General features: G+C 43.6%; 1 protein-coding gene across 5 annotated transcripts in view; it reads right to left on the bottom strand.

The window, feature by feature from the left end:
* EXOC7 (exocyst complex component 7) overlaps window positions 1–25,435 on the bottom strand; it is a 69,517-nt gene that overhangs the window by 12,383 nt on the left and 31,699 nt on the right. For all 5 annotated transcript variants that reach the window (XM_030208216.1, XM_030208219.1, XM_030208217.1 and 2 more), the window contains 7 exons: window positions 22,096–22,241; window positions 19,019–19,171; window positions 13,793–13,891; window positions 11,163–11,225; window positions 10,658–10,724; window positions 5,101–5,166; window positions 364–484 (listed from right to left, as the gene is read on the bottom strand). In XM_030208216.1, coding sequence (XP_030064076.1) covers window positions 364–484; window positions 5,101–5,166; window positions 10,658–10,724; window positions 11,163–11,225; window positions 13,793–13,891; window positions 19,019–19,171; window positions 22,096–22,241 — 715 coding nt within the window. The remainder of the gene's footprint in view (window positions 1–363; window positions 485–5,100; window positions 5,167–10,657; window positions 10,725–11,162; window positions 11,226–13,792; window positions 13,892–19,018; window positions 19,172–22,095; window positions 22,242–25,435) is intronic.

Below are 25,435 nucleotides of genomic sequence, written 5' to 3'. Positions count from 1 at the left end.
CAGCAACACGGCCGCGCAGGCTTCTGTTTCTGTGAGTCTGACTCACAGAAACAGAAGCCTGCGTGGCTGCGTTGCTGATCTGTAAGGGCAGGCTTCTAGATGGAATGTTGCTAGTGGAGGAGTAGCCTAGTGGTTAGTGCAGTGGAACATGGAATGTTGTTACTATTTGAGATTCTGGAATGTTGCTACTATTGGAGATTCTGTTGCTACTATTTGAGATTCTACATGGAATGTTGCTATTCCACTAGCAACATTCCATTTTTAGATTGTGAGCTCTTTGAGCAGGGACTGTCTTTTCATGTATGGTGTACAGCGCTGCGTATGCCTTGTAGCGCTATAGAAGTGATAAGTAGTAGTACTCACTTTTCCAGAGATTTTAAGATGTAGTTATAATTGTTATGTAGGAATACTGCACTCAGGGCCAGGTCCTCATACACCTTGGATTTACTCAGTAGATTTAGCTGTAAGTTTCCAAGCACTTTGCCTTAAGAAAAGGAAAAAAAAAACCATCTTAACATTACTGTGACTACTCTGTTCTGTACACCACTTGTAAATTGTGCACTATTACCACAGTTGCTGGCAGTCTGGGGTCACATTAAAAATCTCTCTACACCAAAGTTTCCCAAAGCTGTCCTGGAGTCCCCTTGGCCAGCTACATTTTCAGGATATAGACCAGTCTAGAATACCCTGAAAGACAACTGACTGGGGTGTCCACATATAGGACTGGGAAGTCCTGGTTTACAGTAATTCCTGCAGGCGACAGCTGGGATTATAATGTGCAAGACCCTTGAAAACATTCAGCTTCTCTGTATGACGCCCACTGCTGGGAATAGCTGGCACCTGAGCATCCTTGAGTGCTACCAAAACTGCTATTCTGACACTAAACTTTACAGCGACTCCTAAATGGGTAATGGTTTATAGCCCATATAAGTACCGCCTGCATATCTATATTACAGAGATCGGGGCAAGGCACAGGTACGACCTTCCTTCCCAAACATCATGCCGCCTCTCCAAAGGTTAGCTCATGTTGGTCAGAAACCTTTGAACAGTGAGTGGTAAATGCTGAGAACTGGGGACAGTGCTTCCAAATGGTGATGCAAATCACACCCCAGCCAGTGGCCACATTGTGCACTCAAGTTTTTGCTAACTGGATTCCAAATCAGTACTATTCTGAGAAAATAAGTGTGCACTCACACCTGAATTTATTCTGGTCACTATACTGAATGTGCAATTCCTGTCAGTTCAGGTTACCCCAACGTGCCCCATCACCGGAAACAACGCTACGATGCCAACATCCAACCCCCAGAAGTTATCCATGCCAACCCTGATGACCTGCTGGTGCTTCACCAAACCATGGAGCCCAAAGCCCTGGGTTGCCATAGACTGCTTTCAGGGTTCAGGGAAAGGCACTGCGGACAGAAGCAGAGGTTTGTTCAATGCTGAAAGTGTTCATCTGGCAACAAGAGACAGTGCTCTTGAGAAAATGCAAGCTTTGGATTGCTCACGTCCATTTGCTCTGTGATGCCAATGAAGTTGATATTCATAATATTTATGCTGCATAAGTCTAAATACATCTCGCTTCCACTCTCGTCTCTGGTGCTGTGTGCACAGACTTAGTTAAACAAAAAGGTTTCGCGCAGTTAAATGTGAAGCCAGGTTTTGCAAATAGCTTACTGAACATGGAGCCTCTGTAAAAATCGTGAAAGGTTGCAGGAATGGGAACCAGCTCTGTGAGTGCTGAGCATCCCCAATATTGAGCAAGCTCCTTCACTGTGTACAGGGAGGGGTAAGTTATATTGTGGTTGGCATCCCCGATCATTTTGAAATGTTGGCACCTATCTCTGCAGGAGGATGCGGTTACAGCAGTTAGCGTATCTGGGTTTAAAAAGGTTGTGGACAAGTTCCTGGAGGAAAAGTCCACATGCAATTCAGACAGACATGGGGGAAGCCATTGCTTAAATTGTATGTTTGCAAGTTATTTGGTCCCTTTCACTCTGAAGCAGCTTTCTAGCAAAACGCTGGCCACCGTCAATGGGACCCAGCTCTTTACAGTTTGCTGTTATGAGTATCACTAATGAAGAAAAGTTTGGTTTTGGAAGTTTTTTTGATAACTAAGAGGATTTGAGAATTTGAGAACTGAATTAACAAAGAGAGAAAGTTATTAGAAAGAGGTTTTTATGCCTGTGAGGAAACCTATTCAAAGTCTGACAGGACATCAGTAGTTCCAGATTAGGGACTGAGGATAATCCTCTCTGTTTAACATTTTCATTTTATCTTACTATTTGAGCATTTACAATAGTTCCCAATCGCATAATTGGGGTTTCAATACAGTAATCTTTACTGATTTGGAAGCCACTGCTTGCCCTGGGATCGGTGGCATGGAATCCTGCTATTTGGGATTATGCCAGGTACTTGTGACCTGGATTGGCCACTGTTGGACCATCAGTCTACACCAGTTTGGCATATTCTTATCTGGAGGTACTTACAGTAGGAGCAGCTATTTTACAAAGAAACATAAATCTTGCATAGTAACGCAGAAGACACAAGCACCTTTGGTACATCATTGGATGTCTTGTCATCATACTGTAAGTGATCTACGGTGGAGAATAGTTGAACAAATGAGAGTAGGGAGGGAGGTTTAGTAGATAGACCGTTAAATTATAGAGAACAGCAGCTGATTTATCAGCTCCAAGCTGTGGTGCTGGGAGGTTTAAATTTGGAATTAGAATGGATGTCATTATTATAGATTTATTATAAGGAATTGAGCTCTGATTGACCACTGAGTGGAAGGGGAAATGACATCACTTCCAGGAAGTACTATTTAAATTTGTTAGTAAGACGCTGTCCCAATCTTAGCAGGGGTTTCCCTTAAGTACAAGCTGAGCTGGCGCTACAGATGGCTAAGGGTAAGAATTGTATGCTTTATCTGGTTGGGAATAGTGAAGGATTATTCTCATGCAGTGATACATTTTTTTTTCAGGGGACAGTCCGCGGAGACGAAACATGCATGTCAGACATAGTGCCCCCAGTCTGGCAATATTTAAGATGAGTTCTAAATAGATTTATTACTTCTAAATTGAATAAGAATTGCATATAACTTCATCTAATCGGGTGACCCGATGAGGAGGTGTGTGCCGATTGTCTTGCTAATGTGATCTCACAGGCAAGTGGCACCACTGAGGTCACCAAGAATTAGAAAATCATCGTCTCAACTTAATTGAACTTTACTATTTGTTGAATACAGTTTACATATCTATACGTTTTTGGAGTCTCCCACGTAATTCAATTCAATATTGTTTGCCATTTGTGAAAGTTAAAAAGAGTGGCATCACGTGCCAGCACATACAAGTGGCAGATTTTGTAAGATACGAGGTTAAGTACTGATTTTACAGAACTGATCGTACAAATTCAGCCCATTAAGCAGTCAAGCTCCAGCACTCTAGAGGTTTATCTTCTGCCCGCTTAAACCATTCTGTGGTACTCTAGCAGTTACGGGGGCAGATAGGACCACACAAAAGGCACTGAATGTCAATAACTTCCAGGTCATTATTGGATATTCAATGCCGGTGCCCGGACACGGCCTGGCAGTGAATATCCAGGTTTAATCCTGCCCGTGACCGTCAGTGGCTTAGAAACTGCTAAGCGCTGTAGGCTGAAAACTGGCCCCTAATTTCTAGATTTCTTGAAGCGGTTTTAAACATCAGGGAGGAAAGCACAACTGCCCCCTCAAGCTCTCCTCCAAAACCCAGGTCTAAATGAATAGTCAGATACTTATGAATGCCACGGAGCAGGTGTAAATGTTTGTTTAAATGTTTTGAAATAGACATGTATTTGCATCGTAAAATAGGAAATAAATATGTGCTCTTCTAACATCTGCCCAAACCAATTCCCTTTCACAACATGCACACAGAGCCTAACCCTTGTAAATGATGCCCTTAAGCAAGCATTCAGCAGCAACTTTAGCTGGTTAATTTCACCATACAGCAACTCAACTGAATATTTAAAACCAGCCTCCTTGGTTCACTGGTTAAAGACACTTTCTGATTTTTTACAGCTGCTGCACAGAGATAGGGGATTATGAAGCTCGACATGTGCTCTGTGCACAGCTGGTCTTAATAGGTAATGATATCCATGGACTAATTGAAATAATTTGTCAACTAGCTAAGGTTCCCATTTGCAAAGTGGCAGTAAGCCCAATGCAGGCCTACCGCTTGCTAGACAGGAAGTATCGCCGGGCTACCGCAGCAGCCTAGCGGAACTTCTCACCTCCAGCGTCCCGTCATATCCGGCGCTACAAAAACATTTATTTTTGTAGCGACGGGGTATACCTGATGGTAATCTGACAGTGCAGCACGCTGCCCAGTTACTGCTAGGTTAGTGTGGGAGCTCTTACCGACACCTCAATGGGTGGCAGTAAGGGCTTCCCCCCCCCCCCCCCCCGAAATGACCGAGCGGCAAGCACTTCACTTGCCACACCGCCATTTCCTGCAGAAAAGAAAGACTACCCTTTTACCAGCTGCGGTAAAAGGAGGCCTTGGCGCACGTCAAAAACACATGCCAAAACCAGCGTAGGCCTCCTTTTGCTGCACCTTGGTAAAAGGGATCCTAATGGACTAAGTATCTCCTGAGCGTATCATTTAGATTTACTTTTTTTTTTTTAATTATTATTTGTACCCCGCACTTTTTCCCACTCATGGCAGGCTCAATGCGGCAGGCAATGGAGGGTTAAGTGACTCGCCCAAAGTCACAAGGAGCTGCCTGGGCCGGGAATCGAACTCAGTTCCTCAGTTCCCCAGGACCAAAGTCCACCACCCTAACCACTAGGCCACTCCTCCTTTGACAGAACAGATTATAAAACAGGGACTTTAGTGATTGGATAACTTCTAAGAATCCGAAGCATGGTTGAACTCATACTTAGCTGTCATGAGAGTTACACCATAAGGAACTACGTAGGACTAGAATGTGCAAGTGAACACCAAGGACTTTACCCAGTTCTGACCTAAGAAAACTTCGCTTGCAGTGTCAGGTAACCTCACGCCTGTAGGAAAAGGAATCTTATAAGGATCAGGATGATGAGGAACAACAGGGAAAGATACATACAGATATAGGTGCTGAGAAGCCGTCGGCTGAATTCAGAACTGTAGCTTGTGGCAGAGGAACTCGTCTCTGGAAGGAAAGAAACCTTAAACCAATTATAACGGAAATCAGAAAGAACGCACAGCCAGGGTCCCACTGGGTGGGTAATTCACAAACCACAGATTCAGGCCCAGGCTTATTCAGCAGACACAGGAAGCACTGAGGCCTACTTGATGAACAAATGAGCTGACGCAACCTTGGCAGACCAGGGAAAAAATCCCACTTGTCCAGATAAGAAGCCTCAGTAGGCATACCGGCGACCACTGCTCACATGGTGAGCACAGACGGGCGCTGACATCAGCAGATATTCAGACTGAGGCTTGCTTGGTGAGTGCACAGACTGACACGGTCACAGTACACAGGGCTAGGCTGATCTGACACATGTACAGATTAAGGACTGGTCGAGAGCTTGTTCAGTGCTCACAGGGACTGAGGCTTGCTCATGTCCGCACAGATCCAGGCTCAGTCAGTCACAGCACACAGAGCGAGGCTCACTCAACACATGCTCGGACTGAGACTCATTGGACACACACAAAAAATTCTAGAACACACACCCTCACGGACAGAACAGTTAACATATAACACTGTGCTGCAAGAAAAAAAACTTCAAAGAAATGTATAAATATCCAAACATTCCCCTTGGTGTTGGATAATACACAAATCAGCATGCAGTCAGCGCTCTTCTTATTAAAGAGCAGCATTTACCAAAACCTGAAGATAAGACACATCCCCCCCCCCCCCCCCCCCCGCACCAAATACCTTTCTTCCCCGAGTTATAGTGTATATGTTACAAGAATTGGCAAAGTGAACACAATTCCTTCAAGCATCCCCATCAGACAGAGATGTGTGTGTAGGCGTCACACTGCTTACCTCTGGGATCTATAGGAATATTGTAAGTGTCCCCAAGTACTACACAGAATAAGGCAGAGCAGAGAGAAAAGAGAGACAGAAGAGACAACAGATTTAAAGTGCAAAAAAACTCAAAAGAACAGGTTAGAAATTGCCATCCCCTTAAGTGAAGGAAGCAGATATTAACACAGAGCAGAGAGCATACAGCAAGAGGGTTAACTCTCCCGTAACCAGAGAAGGCTTGCCAATCTACAGCATTATTCCAGACTCAGCTGATAACGCAGGCACACTGACCGCTTCAAGATCCAGCAGATTGATCAACAGATTGCGAGTCTGTTTCTCCCATTAACATCCCTTCTATCCTTGGGAAAGTCACACTGGGACCTATTTACTAAGCTGTGTTAGCTCTTCATGTAGAAATTAAGGTGGGCTAACAGTTAACACAGCTAATTATCCAATGTAGTGGAAGTGCATGAAATGGGCAGAGTGCACCATCAAAACATAGCTAACATAGCATATGACAGAAAAGACCAATGTAGCCCATTGAGTCTGCCCAGGAAGGTTGTTAGGGTTATATTTGTCACACAGTGCAGGTTACAAGGATTGAGGGGTGATTGGAGGGGGTGATCAGTGGATCATTGGGGTTGGGGTGATTAGAATGGGGTTGTTGCTGTTTAGAAGGAAGGGTGTGAGTGCACTGCCTTGACAAGTCAGTTTTCCTGTTTGGCTGACACCATGTTACATGCATTGGCAGATAGCGTGGGTGTATTTACACTATCTGTGATTGCAAGTAATGTAATATCTGTGCGGTAAGGAGGGAATTTGGAATGTGAGGACAGTACCGAGCAGACTTTTACGGTCTGTGTCCCGCAAATGACAAGACGGATTCGGATAGGCTGGAGTGGGCTTTCAGAGCAAATCTAGTGGACCTCTATGGTCTATGTCCCAGAAACACCAAAGAAAGACCGTGATCAAATATCAAGTTCATTGTTGATTTAATCTTGAGTTGATAATGAACTGACTGTTGGGCAGACTGGATGGACCATTCAGGTCTTTATCTGTCGTCACTTACTATGTTACCTTCCCCTGCTCTCGTTGCTGGGGTTGTACCTGCCCAGGCAGTGCAGATTACATTAACTTCCCCGTGATTTTTCAGAAGTGCAGAAGTCATTACATGGCTGAAGTGCTCTACACTTGGTTTATAACCTCTTCCTTCTACTGATGCACTGTGTATATCTCACTCTTTTTTGAATTCCAGCACCAATTTTTTTTCTTCCACCACCTTTTTTAGGATAGAAATTCCAGGCATCCTTCACCCTTTCCGTGTTGCCTTACAGTAAAAACCTGGAGGTAGTCACTGCATGTGAACTGCTAACACGACGATGCTACACTTACTGACGTGACTTGAACTGTGCCGAGTTGGCTGCCATGTAGTTAAAGCACATTCAATTTTTCTCCATGTTTCGTGAATGAAAGCACCTCTAACAATTAATGCAGAGGTTTTTCAGTTATCATACACTGACTGTCCAAATTAATATGTGGTAACTACAAAACTTTTCTATATGTTAATAACTAGGTCCTTGTATCTCCGATTGCTTTAGTAAGTTACTACTACTTCTTATCACTTTTTTTTTTAAGTTTATTTTATTCACACAGTTACAAAATCACTTCTATAGCACTACTAGACGTACACAAAACTGTACATGTTATAAGCAGGTACTATCTCTGTCCCTAGAGGGCTCACAATATAAGGTGTTTTGTACTGGGGCAATGGAGGGTTAAGTGACTTACCCAGGGTCACAAGGAGCTGCAGTGGGAATCAAACCTAATTCCCCACTATCTCAGCCCTCTGCATTAACCATTAGGCTACTCTTCCACTCCAAGAGTTAAAGTGAACCTGGGTCCCTTAGTTTACAGGCGACTACACTAACCACTAGGCTGACCCTCTGCTCTACTTGGACCCTAAGTAAGTATCTAACGTGTTTACGCAAGTTATGCCGTTAATAAATAGGCCCCATTCACAATAATGTGCTTACATTATGCAATATGTGTTAAATCTTTAGACTGTAAGCTCTTTGGGAAGGGAACTATTGTATTTGAAATATATATATATATATATATATTTTTTTTTTTAAGTGGCTTCAGCTAAAACTGAAAAGTCAGCCTAGAAATACAGAAATATTTCAGTGCACGTTGCAAATTTTTCTGTAAATGCACATAAGGAGCTCACTGCGCTGGGGACCTGCTTTCTCTTCTGACTTAGGTTTGAATATTTAACTCCTTTTAACCAGTTCCTGTGACATCACTGGCATTTGACAGTTATGACAGCACGATATTACAAGCACTGGATTCTGGCATCACTAAGAAATTTGGAGAAAAAAAGGATGTGCAGGAATTATAAAAAAAACAGATAATTCTTTTTACGGAAACAAAAGAAATTCTATGATTGGTAAATGTACATGGGCTGTCTGAAAACTGCCATTTTCCAATAAGACTTAGGGGCCCTTTTACAAAGGAACAAAAGGGCCTATGTGCGTCCAGCACGCGCCAAATCGACATTACCGCCCGGCTACCGTGTGCCCCAGGCGGTAATTCCGAATTTGGCATGCGCCGAAAACAAGAGGTAGAAAATATCTGGGTTACAATAGTTCCAGATAAGTGTCAATGCAACATTTCATATTGGCTACCATTACGATGCTACATTTTAGAAAATAATGAGATATTTATATTAGAGACATGTACCTCTCTTAGAAATAACACTTTGAACATAAATTTGAAAAAAGATAAAAAGAAAAAAAAAAGGTTAGAGGAGGTTTTTGGTGAATGACTGAAAAATCACTGTCCTATTTTTTTCTTTATATCATAAAACCAATTGGACTCCTCGAAAACTTGCTACTGCTGGCCTGAGCTCATCAGACAAATGTTGGCACTGTTCGCTGCAAGTGGGTACTTTCTCTCATATGTTACATGAGTGTCCTCCGATCTTTCAATTCTGGAAGGCTGTTTGGAATATTATACAAAACATTTTGCCCATAACTGATGACCTGACTTATTCAATTGTAATTTTTAAGTCCGTTCATGCAACTTTTGATTTGACCTCCCCGCAATCAAAACTATTGGACATTCTCTTCACTATTGCTCAACGGCATATTTTGCAAAACTGGAAAAACGCACAGTTGCTGAATATTCATTTCTGGTGGAATACAGTCCTGCAGCATCAGAAGTTTGAGCTCGCCATGGCTGCAAAAAGTCGGATGATAGTATCTAAGAAAATAATTTGGTCTATTTTGGACAACTACCGCCAAACTATTCAGGCCACACCTTAAACCTGTACAAAGGACTTATTTGTTAATCACCTGGATGCTTTCCCCTCCTTTTTTCTCTTCTTTCCTTTCCCACCTGTTGTGTTTCTTGCTTCCTATGTTTTTCCATCATTGTTTTCCTGTTTTTGTATATTTGGAAATTAATAAAATATTTTGAGAAAAAAAAAAAGAAAAGAAAAATCACTGTCAGCTTTTTGCTTTGAGCTGCCAATATTTGAATGGGCAGCTTCTGGGTGACGTCTTGAGACCTTTTCCTACTTACTACCCCCCCCCCCCCCACACCTTTTACAAAGTCATGCTAGCAGCTGCCGGTGCGGTAATGCCGATACAGCCCATTCAAAATGAATGGGCTGTGTTGGCATTACCATGCAGCTTTGTAAAGGGGGGGGGGAGGTAACTATGTCATCCATTTTACTGTTATATGTAATAAGTAAACCACTTTGTTTGTAGCACAGAAAGGTGGTACATCAAGAATCTAACAACTTTCACCTGCAATGAGAGGAGACGTTACTAGGCACACAATTACACAACTATGCATAGATGGCATTTTCAAATCTAATTATGAAAACTTCCAGCAAAATTGTACTCACATAAGTGCAAGTGACCACACATGCTTTCTCTTTGAAAACTGGTGCCAAGTACACTGTTTAAAAGAACTTGAGGATTTTGTTTCAACGATCAGTGTGCAGACTGCGCTATAATCCTAATACATAATTTTAGGGTTTGGCTGAATCCGCTGGACATAATCTTGCACGAAGATGTCCATGCACAAACCACACTAGGAAGTCTGGACAGGTTTATGTAGCTGTTGCCCTGAGATGGCATTCTTTGGTCAGTGAAGAGTTAACTTTCCAACAGCACCTAGGCCAAGGTCACAGATAAGCAGGCAAAGAAGACAGATGGAAGAACTTAGAAGGAAATGGAGGACCTAGAAGATGCTGGCGCAGAAAAAAAAATGCAGTGGACATGGTGCATTTAGCGACGAAGATCGGAACAGACGAGGTGTGCTGGGCGACATGTGGGTTATGCTGTCTGTGACCCATGACAGTTCAACCTTAGTAACAGGAACCCAACAAGAGCGGTTTCTCCCGATCCTTCAGTGCAAGATCTGAAATTGCATATCTGCTAGCTGTGAATACCCAGAGACAATTCTTTAGGTGGTTCGATCCAGTCATTTTTGAATTGTTGTTAAACCAACCAACGTGGACCAGTGAAAGAGGAAGACATGGGAGAGAAAAATGTGGATTCCTGTTAAGAAAGCTGAACTGCCCATGTTATGAAAGTGGATTGCAATGGACTGGCATCATGGCAAAGGCTCATGTAAAGGAAAAAGGGCACCATGCATGTACCTTGTGATGCCAGCATGGCACCAGCAGTCTCCTGGAAATCCAACAGCTGCTGAAGGAAGAGAATTGCCTGAAAAAAAAAGAGAGAAAGAATAAAAAATGCAGAGTCAGGTCAGGGTTCACAATCTCTTTCTTCAGAATGCCCACCCCATGGCAGCAAAGGCTTCTCTCCATGGGGCCAGTAGCAGCAGTCCATCAACTGTAGATTCAGATCCCAAATATATGTTTAAGTTAAACTATAGAATACAAGATCTAAAATTTATGGGGCTAATTTTACAAAAATTTCCCACGTGTAAACCCCAGCTTTTACATAATTATCCCCACTGGTACGCAAAAACTTTTTGCTATACTCATATCTGGGGTGGAGTTGGGCGAAATAGCTGCCTAAGTGCCTCTGAATATTTTTATTTGTTTTTTCTGTACTAGTGACTTTTCATTTGAAAACTTTCAAAGAGTAAAACCACCTCCTCCCCCCCTCGAAGCACTTTCCTGGCCTCTGCTTACGTACATTACTGGTGAGCTCATGTACTGTCCCATCCTTTGGCATGTTGTATTCTTTGTCTGGATCATTCTTATAAGGGAAGGGAAAAACAGAAAACTATGTCAATAAGAAGGGAAGGAAGTTCCATTTGGCATTTCATTAGGATCACAAATTCTACAATTTGCTTGTTTCCTTGTATGTATCTAGCACCATCTACTGGTAGCCACGTGCAGTGACACCCCAGGCAACCTCAAAGGCCTGTTTTATCAAAGGTTTCAACCCACTGTCAGGGTAATTTTCTCATTTTGCTATGCAGCATTAAGAATGGGTCTCTGCAGATAATGAGCGGAGTATAGCGGACAGATGTGAAGCAATTGTTTACACTTTCAAACAACAAGAAAACCAGGGGACACAAGATGAAGCTAGAATATGGTAGATTTAAAACAAATAGGAGAAAGTTTTTCTTTACTCAGCATGTAGTTAGACTCTGGAACTCGTTACCGGAAAATGTAGTGGCAGCGGCTGGCCTTACGGAATTTAAAGGGGGTTTGGACAGATTCCTGAGGGAAAAGTCCATTGAACATTAAATTTTTTTTTTTGGGGGGGGGGGGGTGGGGCGGGTTTTTTGAAGCCTGGATTGGCCGCTGTCGGAGACAGGATGCTGGGCTTGATGGACCCTTGGTCTTTCCCAGTATGGCGGTGCTTATGTACTTATTTAGGGTTCGATATTCAGTCAGCAGCAAATCAGCATTTTGCTGACTGCCACCAGTGTTAAACCTGGAAATTCAATGCTAGGCGGGCACTGGTATTCAATTTCCAGGCTTCCAGAGCCAGCTAATGCATAGCCAGTTAAGTGCCATATTAAGCACTTAGGGACCCCAACGCAGGCTTACCGCTCGCTAAAAGGGAAGTACCGTCGGGCTACCGCAGCTACCCGGCAGTAGTTCCCGCCCCCAGTGCATGCCATTTCCATTTTTGTAGCACCGATGTGTGCCTGGCGGTAATTGGGCAGTGCGCGCGGAACCCTTACCGCCACCTCAATGGGTAGTGGTAAGTGCTCCCAACCGAAACAGGCGCACGGCAAATGCTTCACTTGCTGCATATCCATTTCTTTAAAAAAAAAAAAAAATCCCTGCGTTTTACTCGCTGCAGTAAAAGGGAGCCTCGGTGCGCATCAAAAACATTTTGCTGCAGCTTCATAAAAGGATCCCTTAACCGGATATAGGTTACCGCATACAGATAAGACGGACTTTTATGCGGATAATCTGGCTGGTGAAGTGCTGAATATTGACACTTAACAAGCCAAGTGCTGACTCCGTTCCCCCAAATAGCTGGTTTTCATTTCAGCACTAACTGGTTATTTTCAGTAGGATTAACCTGTTAAGTGCTGCTGAAAATTAGCAACAGCCCTGAACAAGTGATTTAACTGGCCAGGAGCCATTTCTGACAGGTTAAATCACTTTGAATATTTATTTATTTAGAGCATTTCTATCCCACAGATTCCCACCATGGCGGGCTCTATGTGGCTAACAACATTTATGAAAAGAACATCATACAAATTCAAGGTCGGGGCAGAGAATAAGGAACATCGTGGGAGGGGAGCAAACAACAGGAGATACAAATGAGGGCCGGTAGGAAGTTAAACAACAGAAGAGTATGCTTGACCACATAGATAAGTCTTAAGGGACTTCTTGAACAGATTGTGGTCAGTAGTCACCTTTAAAGTAGATGGTAGAGCGCTCCAGTAACAAGGACTTGCAAAGCAAAAGGAGGAGCTGAAGAGCAATTTGTACATTGACCGCTTAACCTCCTTTTCCCAGGGCACTTATGAAAATATGATTTGTTTATGGATGTAGTACAGCAAGAAGGGTGGGTCCAGGGCATGCAGAAACATTTTTAAGTGATTCCTTACAGAAGCAAAGAAGAGCCTCTTTTACAACAGAAAAATGTTGATGGGCGATATAGGACAAGATGCTCTCCTGGGTACATGACTGACAGTTTTAATTGCAACCAGTTTTGGTTATGCAAGGTTGCAGTAGTGGGATATTCAGCTACCGTTAATATGGTGATTTTTCAGGATATACCTTGATTGGTTAATTTGGAAAGTGCCCCGTAGTTCATGGTTTCTGTGATGCAGGCTAATGTTAACGTTCTTTTTTCGGGTATCGTATATATTTCCTCCAGTATTGCGCTGTGCGGTATCATCTATAGGAGTATATGGCTCTTGCAAACGCACATTCCTTCCTGTTTCCATCCATTCTATCTAGGGTCAATCAAGGCATCTAAAACTAATCAAAATAACTGAGCCCAAATGTCTTACAGGAAAAGAATGTTTTCATGGATTTTTAAGATATTTTAAAGATTCAGTTGTAGTTTCTCTCAACACACACAGCCCATCCACAGGGCTGGTCTCCCCCATTTCCTCACACTCTTACCTACAGAGGATGCTTAGAAACACATAAGCACGTGGCTTACGACAGTGGTCTTCACGTGGTCAGAATTTTAGAAAATCCCTAACGAACATCAATGGGAGACCTTTGCATACAATGGAGGTAGTAGGCATGCAGATCTCTCTAATGCATATTCATTAAGGGTATCCTGGAATCCTGACCCGTTGGCTGCTCTCAAGAACTAGGTTATGGGATCCTGGAAGGTACCTTAATGTTGTCTGCAAAATCCTCCAGTGCCTTTGCCCCTGTGGTCTCCATGGAATTGATCAACCCTGGCAGTTTGTTTTTTGTGCTTGCTGCGGTTCCCTGGAAAGGTCAAGTTAACAGGACTCAGTAGGCAGCAGATGGTTCACAGTTGAAACACTTTAGGTGGCTGATACGTAAGCGTTCTTTCCAGTGCTCTCAGGCTACGCACCACTGTTGTTCAAGAAGTTCTTCTCACCCAAGCCTGCTACCATCACACCAAATATGATGTGAACACATAAAGGCAGTCAAAAACAGCGAAGATGACACAAAAAAAAGGGGGGAAGAAATAGAAAAAAATATATATAAATAAAAATATTTGGGTATAAATAAAATGATCAAAAACAGACAACAACAAAAAATTAAAAAATATTTTTAAATATGAAAATAAAAAATAAAAAAGGAGACGACACAAGAAAAAATGAAAAAATATGGTAGATTTATTGGGGTGATATGACTCGACACAGCTGTGTTTCGGCCCAACTGGCCTGCGTCAGGAGTCTGTTGCACCTTATGTGTATTATATGATGATATCAGTCCTTGGAAGGAGTGCTGTTGCACACGTCTTTATTCAAAAACACTCTGCCTTTAAAAAGGCTGTGTGCTCGATCTAGCAAAAATCAGAGAGAACAAAGAAACAGCCACCCGATCAGTAAGCAACACCTTGTGACAGGATTTTTTAATTTTTTGTTGTTGTCTGTTTTTGATCATTTTATATATACCCAAATTTTTTTATTTATATATATATTTTTCTATTTCTTCCCCCCTTTTTTTTGTGTCATCTTCGCTGTTTTTGACTGCCATTGCTTTTTGCGAGGCCAGGTTTCTTCTGTATTTTTGATAGCGTTAATTGAAGTGTGAACACATAAAACCATGCACAAAACTAGGACTGGAAAGCTCATTTCAAGACTGGCCTAAGATGTAACTCAGGCCTGAGAAGACAAAAAGGCTGATGCATTAACCAAGTTCAGTCCTCGAGGATCAAAATCAGGGCAAGTTTTCAAGTTATTCCTGTATGCAAATTTCTCATGCATATTTTTTTTTTTTTTTGTTACATTTGTACCCTGCACTTTCCCACTCATGGTAGGCTCAATGCAGCTTATATGAGGCAATGGAGGGTTAAGTGACTTGCCCAGAGTCACAAGGAGCTGCCTGTGCCTGAAGTGGGAATCGAACTCAGTTCCTCAGGACCAAAGTCCACCACCCTAACCACTAGGCCACTCCTCCACTGTTGCTACTATTTGAGATTCTACATGGAATGTTGCTATTCCACTAGCAACATTCCATGTAGAAGTCGGCCCTTGCAGATCACCAATGTGGCCGCGCAGGCTTCTGCTTCTGTGAGTCTGACGTCAGACTCACAGAAACAGAAGCCTGCGCAGCCTTCTACATGGAATGTTGCTAGTGGAATAGCAACATTCCATGTAGAATCTCCAATAGTAGCAACATTCCATGTAGAATCTCCAATAGTATCTATTTTATTTTTGTTACATTTGTACCCTGCGCTTTCCCACTCATGGCAGGCTCAATGCGGCTTACATGGGGCAATGGAGGGTTAAGTGACTTGCCCAGAGTCACAAGGAGCTGCCTGTGCCTGAAGTGGGAATTGAACTCAGTTCCTCAGGACCAAAGTCCACCACCCTAACCACTAGGCCACTCCTCCACTGTTGCTACTATTTGAGATTCTACATGGAATGTTGCTATTCCACTAGCCTGAAACCACTAAGATCTCCAATGCCAAAAATCTTTGGAAACTGCAATCACACACTACACAAATCCAAAGATAAGAACTCAGTGTCTGCTCACAGCATATAAATACTTTTAGGAATACAAATTCTCATATTGTTTGGATATTGGGAGCCCTCGGACGATGCCACTTAAAAGCAATTTCATTAGTTTTTGCCTAGTGGCCAGGCCTCTCTTCATCGGGTACTCCCTTTGCTTAAACCTTAAATAAATGCTGTGGCAAACACACTCCACTGGTGCCCAAAATTATACGTGCTCAAAATTCAAAAGGAAAATAGAAAAACTTATCTTGAACATTAGTACATGTCACTCGCTGTTGAAGTCCGCTTTGGCTTCCCCTAAATTACGCCCGACGCCGCGGGTTTCAATATTTTCATCAGGGACTCGGGTTAAACTTGCCCGCCTTAAATCCTCAACAGTCTGTGCACGCAGACTCTCACAGTGCACGCAGATTCTTCAACAGCGAGTGACATGTACTAATGTTCAAGATAAGTTTTTCTATTTTCCTTTTGAATTTTGAGCACGTATAATTTTGGGCACCAGTGGAGTGTGTTTGCCACAGCATTTATTTAAGGTTTAAGCAAAGGGAGTACCCGATGAAGAGAGGCCTGGCCACTAGGCAAAAACTAATGAAATTGCTTTTAAGTGGCATCGTCCGAGGGCTCCCAATATCCAAACAATATGAGAATTTGTATTACTAAAAGTATTTATATGCTGTGAGCAGACACTGAGTTCTTATCTTTGGATTTGTGTAGTGTGCTATTCCACTAGCAACATTCCATGTAGAAGTCGGCCCTTGCAGATCACCAATGTGGCCGCGCAGGCTTCTGCTTCTGTGAGTCTGACGTCCTGCACGTACGTGCAGGACGTCAGACTCACAGAAACAGAAGCCTGCGCAGCCTTCTACATGGAACGTTGCAACGTTGCTAGTGGAATAGCAACATTCCTTGTAGAATCTCCAATAGTATCTATTTTATTTTTGTTACATTTTGTACCCTGCGCTTTCCCACTCATGGCAGGCTCAGTGCGGCTTACATGGGGCAATGGAGGGTTAAGTGACTTGCCCAGAGTCACAAGGAGCTGCCTGTGCCTGAAGTGGGAATCGAACTCAGTTCCCCAGTACCAGAGTCCACCACCCTAACCACTAGGCCACTCCACCAAACTATGAGCTCCTTTTTCCTCCTTAGTTAAAATTCATATTTAAATCAACCCATAAGTAACTACATTTATGCGTTTTTACTTTTATTGCAAACATATAATAAACCATTTCTATACATGTATTTCCTAATGGGTTTTCTACATCCCACTTTTCCTCTATCGCTCTTCCAACCACTCTCTCCTTTCACTCATACACCGTGTATTCATGCACCATATATTCTTTTATTACATTCGACCCTTCAGGACCCAAAGTGCATGGGATCAAAACTTTTTAAACATTTTTTTTAACCCGAAGATTCTGCTCTGGATCCAAAGTTCTTATATCAGTCTACCATAATACTCAGAGTCCTCAATCCACATTGTTCTCTTCCTTAGTATTTCTTCTTTTCTGTATACCACTTCCACCCTTATATCAAAACATCTTCAATTTGTGCTAATGTTCGCTGAAAATATTCTCTTTCATTCCCATGACACTTCAGACCTTTAACGTCTCACTGTCCAGATTATATGCTTCACCTCACCAACATGACCTCAGTTGGTCGGCTTAATGAACAGCACCCAACAGCGTCAAACCCTACGCAATCGATGCGTTTCACCCAGTGGCGTCTTCAGGGGTTTAACTTCAAGATCAATACGGCTGCTTCCACAGGTCTGATCTCCCTTCTTGCCTTAGGTGGAGTTATTGTTCCTGTATATTTAAAGAGAGCGAATGCGCTGGCGTTTTCTGCAGCAGCGCCATTATTCTGCGACTCCTGAGGGAGATCAGACCTGTGGAAGCAGCCGTATTGATCTTGAGGTTAAACCCCTGAAGACGTCACTGGGTGAAACGCATCGATTGCGTAGGGTTTGACGCTGTTGGGTGCTGTTCATTAAGCCGACCAACTGAGGTCATGTTGGTGAGGTGAAGCATATAATCTGGACAGTGAGACGTTAAAGGTCTGAAGTGTCATGGGAATGAAAGAGAATATTTTCAGCGAACATTAGCACAAATTGAAGATGTTTTGATATAAGGGTGGAAGTGGTATACAGAAAAGAAGAAATACTAAGGAAGAGAACAATGTGGATTGAGGACTCTGAGTATTATGGTAGACTGATATAAGAACTTTGGATCCAGAGCAGAATCTTCGGGTTTAAAAAAAATGTTTAAAAAGTTTTGATCCCAAGCACTTTGGGTCCTGAAGGGTCGAATGTAATAGAAGAATATATGGTGCATGAATACACGGTGTATGAGTGAAAGGAGAGAGTGGTTGGAAGAGCGATAGAGGAAAAGTGGGATGTAGAAAACCCATTAGGAAATACATGTACAGAAATGGTTTATTATATGTTTGCAATAAAAGAAAAAAGTAAAAACGCATAAATATAGTTACTTATGGGTTGATTGATGAATATTCATTAGAGATATCCTGAAAATCTGGCCTGTTTGCAGCTCTCCAGGAATGAATTTGGACAAGCCTGCATTAATGTATTGTACCTGTCATGAAACACCTAGCCACCTGCCTGGGGTTACCCCGCAGCCACTTACGAGGATCTATCCCCAGCACACCTCTTTTCTGCCTGCACCTGACACTTGTGCTCTACACTAGCACCCTCCTCCCACTGACTGGGTCACAATCACCTCTGGGCATATCTCCAGCTCTCAAATTATCCCCAGTGATTTCTAGGTTACTGGTGGGGGCCATACTCCCAATGGTCCCACAGTTCCTAGAAAGCACTCACAGACCCAACCACCAGGATTCTTTATCAGTCCAGACAGCAAGAGTTAAAAAACTAAACAGGTTTACTGTCACACTGGAACAATGAACAAAAAATGTGCAATCAGCAAACAATAACAGGTAACTGAAATATGGATCAATTATAGCACTAACTAAACATCTACATACTGTCTAAACAGTACATGGAAAGGTCAGGACATATAATTCACTGAGCCTCAGCAAAGAGATCTGTCTCTCTTTCCTCCAGGGCTAAGACTGAAGCAACAGCCAATACTACTGGGTAATTTTTGAAACTCCAGGCCAATCAGAGCCCAGTCAACAAGATTTAAAAGTATACTGCTGCTTGCTTCCTGCTTGTGTTAAAGGAAAAGAACATTCAGTTCCCTGTAACAGCTTTACAGCAAAGAAACATCACCTGCTAGCCAAATACACTTCAGGGCATAATTAAAACAGGAAAATATCTAATACATTTTACAGGATTAAAACACAGTGTTTCTTCACAGTACCATTCTGTTCCCTTGTGCTATGATGGAAGGAAAAGACAATCAACCAGCTGCATCACATTCACACACACCTGTAAAACCTGATCAAATTCTGGCTTCATCTGTTTCAGATGCTTGAGTATTGGAAAGATGGTCAACACGGCAGAATAGTCATGTCTGATGATGGCCTTCCTGGCTGCCTGAACAATGTTTTCTCCCTCCATCATCAAGTTATCTAGCGCCTCCTGCAACAAAACCCACCAAGAAAATGACTGTGAATATCAGTAGCAAGGACCTCATAACTAGAGGATGGGCCAGAGTATTGCTTGAGAAGACATCTGCTGGTCTTCAAGCTAGCGTTCCTTTAGCTCAGGGGTTCTCAACCCAGTTCTTGGGACCAGGGGCATAGCCAAACTTCGGCGGGAGGGGGTCCAGAGCCCAAGGTGAGGGGGCACATTTTAGCCCCCCCCCCCCGCCACCAACTTTGACCTTCAAAGTTTGACCTCCCCCTGCCGCCAACCCGCCGTCGCCTACCTTTGCTGGCGGGGGACCCCAACCCCCGCCAGCCGAGCCGAGGTCCTCTTCTTCCCAATCCCGCACAAGGCTTCATTCTAGTCTGACGTCCTGCACGGGATTGGGAAGAAGAGGACCTCGGCTTGGCTGGCGGGGGTTGGGGTCCCCGCCAGCAAAGGTAGGCGATGGCAGGTTGGCGGTGGGAGGGGGGTCGAGAGGGTCGGCGGCAGGGGGTCCAGGGGCAAATCTACGGGGGCCCAGGACCCCGTGGCCCCATAGTGGCTATGCCACTGCTTGGGACACACAGGATATTCACAATGAATATGCATGAGATAAATTTGAATAGAATGGAGGTAGTGCATGCAAATCTCTCTCATGCATATTCATTGTGGGTATCCTGAAAACCTGACTGGCTAGGTACATCCCGAGGACTGAATTGAGAACTCACAGGATCAGACAGTCTGCAGCTAAAGAGAAAGGCTGATAAAGCACATTTGTGTGGAGAAGTTCAATTACAGCTCTGAAATCAGCTATGCAGGATGCTCCAAACATCTCAACTTCTGTGCTACAAGAACTCAAATACTCAGAGCTATAAAGAGGGCAGCAACATTTAGGCCCTAAACATGCATGTAAATGACCGGAATATCTGCACGTGTGTGTAAATGCCATAATTTTGACTACATGCTTTTCTATAAGAGATGCCAAATGCAATGAACTTGATTTGCATGCACTGCCTCCATTATATGCAAATCTCTTTCATGCATATTCATTGTGGATATCCTGAACATCTGACTGGCAAGGGGGTACTCCAGGACCAGACTTAGGAAACACTGTTGTAGGTGGTAAGGGCTCATCACTAATCCCACAGCAGTGTAGAGGCACTAACTGGTTAGCCCAGAAAACACCAACTCTCAGCTCCCAGGCACGCCCCCTGCCAGAAAAAAATGTAAACTAGTTTTTAGTGTGTGGTTTGCATGCGCACATTTAGAATTTACTGTGGGCCGTGTCAGGGCATCTGACGGTAAGCCCTTTTAAGCTGCAGTAAGCAGCTTAGTAAAAGGAGCCCTGTATCAGTTATGCACACTGTTACAGAATTAACTCTTAGCAGCCCTGCTGGATCATTCATGGGTAAGTGCAAATACTGTACACATTTATGCAAGGGTCTCAAACACAGGCACCTAGACTACAGGACTGGACTTTCCGCTGCCAGATCATCTAATCTTCAGTGATTGCTGCTCTCCTATAATAATTTGGCATTCATTTCCCACTGATTTTTAATTGATTTTATTTGATTGCACACCGCCCTGTGATTCCTGTAGGAAGGGCAGTATAGCAAATTAAAATAAGCCATAAACCATTTAAATTTCAGCTAATCCCTTCACAACCCGATTCCTTCCATTTGAACAGCTAGAGAAGCTAGCAGGTGCGTAAAGTCCTGTTGTTTCTGTAGGTAACAAGAAACCTTAGGGAGATGAAGCGGAAGAGGTGGATGATCCGAGAGAAGGGTAGGTTTGGAATCTAAAAGAGGAATCTCACTATAAGGCAAGCTGTTGCATTTTCTACCTGGATATTGAATTGATGAACACCACAAAATGTAATGCTTGAAGACTCACAAGAGTTTTGGATAATAAAAAAGACCTAGCTGTAAGTTTAAGCCATAAGCTACAATTAGCCACCCTACCATGGAAATTTCCCTGATTCTGTGTTGCTGACGGAGATTCATTGTGAACCACCTAGAGGTCTACTGGACTTCACTGTAGGTGCCAAGTCTAGCAATGGCCAAGTCTGGTTTTTCAGGGCTACTAGCAGGGCTGGATATTCACAATAAATATCTGTATACATTTTGTACAAAATCCAGGTTCATTTGCAGATCCTCATTATCCTAGAAACCAGATCTGTCTGCAGCTTTCAAGGATATGAGTCGGTTATCCCTGTGCAAGTGGAAGGCTATTTTCTATAGCACTACTAGATGTATGCAGTGCTGTACACATATGTAGGTACTTTCTCTGTCCCTACAGGGTTCACAATCTTAAGTTTTTGTACCTGGGGCAATCTGCAGATAGATTATCTATGAGCAGTTTTCAAAGGGTACGTACATGCATACTTTCACTTTGAAAATTGGTGCAAAGGCTGGGGGATAAAACGTACCCGCAGACCTTGCAGTGATTATTCTTGTTTGCCTTGTAGCTCCTTGTGACCTTGGGCAAGTCACTTAAGTTTTTATACCTGGGGCAATGGAGGGTTAAGTGACTTGCCCAAGGTCACAAGGAGCTACAAGGCAAACAAGAATAATCACTGCAAGGTCTGCGGGTACGTTTTATCCCCCAGCCTTTGCACCAATTTTCAAAGTGAAAGTATGCATGTACGTACCCTTTGAAAACTGCTCATAGATAATCTATCTGCAGAGACTTGTATCTACTTCTTTCAACTAGAACTATACATGCACTTTTGAAAATAAATAACTAGACGTGTTATAATAAATCCCCGTTCTACCCCCATCCCCAAGAATGTCTCTGCTGCACACAGGCAAAAGCACCAAGAATATGTGAGCTTTTATAGCTGCACATAAAGAGTGTGGGCAATTTTCAAAGTGCCCTCTCAAGCTCTGTACATGGCTTTTGAAAATACATTGAAAAAAACATAGCAAAAAGGAAACCTGAATTAAGGAGTCAAAGGTTTTCTTCTGGTGGTGCTCGGGAATGATCTCCATCAGCAGCTGATATTCACTCTGAGCCAGTTTAACAAAGGCGCTGATGCAGTGAATATAGGCATCTGTCTCAATGTCCAGCATGTCATCCCTTCCTGCAAGAGGAAAGCAGCCCCATGAAAGAGAGGCCTAGAATGGAGGCTTCCAACTTTTACAGGCAGCCTGACCAGAGGGGCTTCTGGGGGTGCTTAGGAGTTTCACTTCACAGCAACACCTTATTTCTGCCCCGAAGCTGTAGGACACCTTTCACATTCAATAACAAGAAAGGAAACATTTCTCCTAGAGAAATGCAAGTGCTCGAAGCACATGTACAGCGGATATATTCCGTAATGTCTGCCAAACTGTACCAGCTGCTAACATTTTCCTGACAATGCAGGATTCAGGAAGGCTACAACCAGAGAAATCCTCAATACACAGAACACTGCATTGTACAAAGGACAGCTAGACAGTACCAGGAAATTCTACAAAAAAAGGTGGCAAGTACGTACAGAAATGGCCAAAGGCTGGCAATGTGCTATTCCGTAAATATGACAAGAAAATCCCAGCAGACTAACAACTTTATCTTGTCACCACTAACAGAACATTCTGTACTATAAATGTCTTTGAAGGATCTTCAGATAGTTTGCAAATGCACTGCATTAAACCATTCTTATGCAGTACTGTCCAATCTTCATTGATCCATTTTTTGAAACAATATGCAGTGAAAAACTAAAAGCATAATACAGCTACTTAGCTTTTTCAAAAATGGAACCTCTGCCAACATGGCCAGGTTTCAACTACTTCCTCAGGGTAGAGGTCCGAGACAATCGGTTGCAACTCTATTTTCGCTGTATATTGTTTCAAAAAAAATGGATGTTCGCCAAAATATCTGAAGATCCTTCGAAGCAGTGGCATACCAAGGGCGTGGTGGTGGGGGAGATCCATTCCGGTTGCACGCTGCAAGGGGGTGCAGGGAGCAGCCACGTGGCTGTCGGCTCCACCAGTTCCCTGCTCCCTCTGATGTTACATCCTGTTCCGGAGCAGGCCGACAACTGCCCAACTGCTCCCAGCACCCCCTAGGAGGTAAGAGCAATGCACCCAGGAGGGGGGTGGGGTAAGTGAAGGTGATGCCCCGGGGGTGGTGGTGCGCAGTGGTGATCTGCTCTGGGTGCAACCGACCTAGGAATGCCACTGCTTCAAAGATATATATATTAAAGTTCTGTTAGTCTGCTGAGATTTTCTTCCTATATAATAATTCTCACCTCCAACGTTCGAATGTGCCTGGGACCGTGCCTCCCTCGGAGGTGGTCTGCTAGGCAGGCAGGCAGGCACTGACGTCAGTGACAGCTGATACCAAAGCAAGGGGAGGAGTAGGGAAACAAGCGGAGCTTGTTTCCCTACTCCTCCCCCTGTGTTACGGCCCACTGGACCCCCCCCCTTCCACGACACTGTCGAGCCCCCCTTCTTGGCGAAAACTGTCCTCCCGCCGCCGTCCATTACCTGTGCTGACGGGGGACCCCAACCCCCATCAGCCGAAGTCCTGTGCTGGCCTTTGTGGCGTTGCCTCTTCAATGATTTTGTGTTCAAGTTTTCTGCGAAAGATCATTGAAGAAGCAACGCCGCAAAGGCCAGCACAGGACTTTAGCTGACGGGGGTTGGGGTCCCCCGTCAGCACAGGTACTGGACAGCGGTGGGGGATGGTTTTCGCCAAGAAGGGGGAATCGAATGGGTCGCGGAAGGGGGTGGGGGAAACGGAGGGACGGCAGAGTCTGGAACAGCGAGGGAGGGTGGGGGATGGCCTTGCTAGCACCTATTTCCTTCCCTTCCCTTTTGAAACGGGCATTTTTTTACTAGTGTTGTTATGAATCACTAATACCTGCTTATTAAGCATTTGTCCTATATACTGGATTCTGTAAATATGAAAATTATGTTCCATAGTGAATATTTTACAGATGGGCGTACTCTGAGCAGGACTCACACTTATACACATAACTTATAGAACACTGTAAGTTACGTGCATATCTCTGGCATCTAGACTTGAGCATTTACATCAATTCTATGGCTGGTGAAAGTGCTGGCCCCTAACCACATGCGCAATATATACCCAGTTATGCTAGTACTTCCCTTTCTAGAACAGGCTCCAATCAGGTGCCTTCTAGGCAGGGCCAATTTTACTCATTGTGGGGCCCAGAGCAGAAATTAAGGAGGGGGACCCTGATCCCCCCACCTGCATTGCTACTAGGCAGTCCGGGCATCTCTTCCCCTTCTCCCCACCACAGCCCATCTCCCTCCCCTTGCGGTCTTCTTCCAGCTGTCCCGAAGCTTCCCTCTCTGCCATGATCTGCCCAGGTGGAAACAGGAAATTGCATCACAGGGGGCGTGGCAGAAATGGAAGGCTTCGGGGCAGCTGAAGGCGGTTTGTGAGAGTGGCTGCTGTGCCAGGGCTCCTGTGAGAAGGGAAATACATTTTTAAAGATCAGGAAGGGAAGAGGCGGACTGTGGTGGGCAGAAGGGGAAGATATGCCTGGGCCGTGGGGCCGCGGGCAGCTGCCCCGTTTGCTCCCTCCCCCAATGCTGGCCCTACTTCTTGGTGCCTCTTCATAGAATTGCTCTCTATGTGCTCTGTGCAGGCCCTGTAGCTCAATTTCTTTTTTCTCTTCTTCTGCTTTAAGGTCCCTCTGCTGTAGTTTGCCATATACTGACTCCCATCACTGCAGGAAAAACACCAAGAACGTTCTTTGGCTTTCCTATGGGGGCCTTTTACAAAAGATTAACTCAGGTTACCTGCAACAGGACCCATAGGAATAAAATTTTTAGTTTAAAAAAAACGCTGTTTCTCTTCAATTTTTGACTGTTACTTTCATATTTTTACATACATTTTATACCTATTTTCAAGTCTGTATAAAAAAAAAACAATTTTGTAAGAGAAGTCACGTATTGTTAGTTTTGTTTTCAAATATTTTCTAAAGACACCCTCATTTATACTGTATCAGCATTTATTATTTATTCATTTACTGTTCAAATAATTCCTTTCAAAGTATGTCATTTTGCTAGAAAAAATTAACCTGGAAAAAACACAAAAGAGTAGGGTATCCAATCATACTTCCAACAGAAAACCAGCAGCAAAATTTATTTAGTTAATGCACCTCTAAGACTTGATCGGGTGCTGCGTTTCAGCATTTCCGCCTGAGTCAGGAGTCTGCGAGTCTGCAGCCTTCAGTGTATCTACTAATAAGCTCGTTGAGAAACCAGGTTTATTTATTTATTTATTTGCTGCATTTGTATCCCACATTTTCCCACCTCTTTGCAG

Source organism: Microcaecilia unicolor, chromosome 6 (assembly GCF_901765095.1).
Source record: "Microcaecilia unicolor chromosome 6, aMicUni1.1, whole genome shotgun sequence".
Classification (NCBI taxonomy): Eukaryota; Metazoa; Chordata; class Amphibia; order Gymnophiona; family Siphonopidae; genus Microcaecilia; species Microcaecilia unicolor.
The sequence above is the reverse complement of the archived record's forward strand: the minus strand, read 5'-3'. Positions and strand labels throughout refer to the sequence as shown.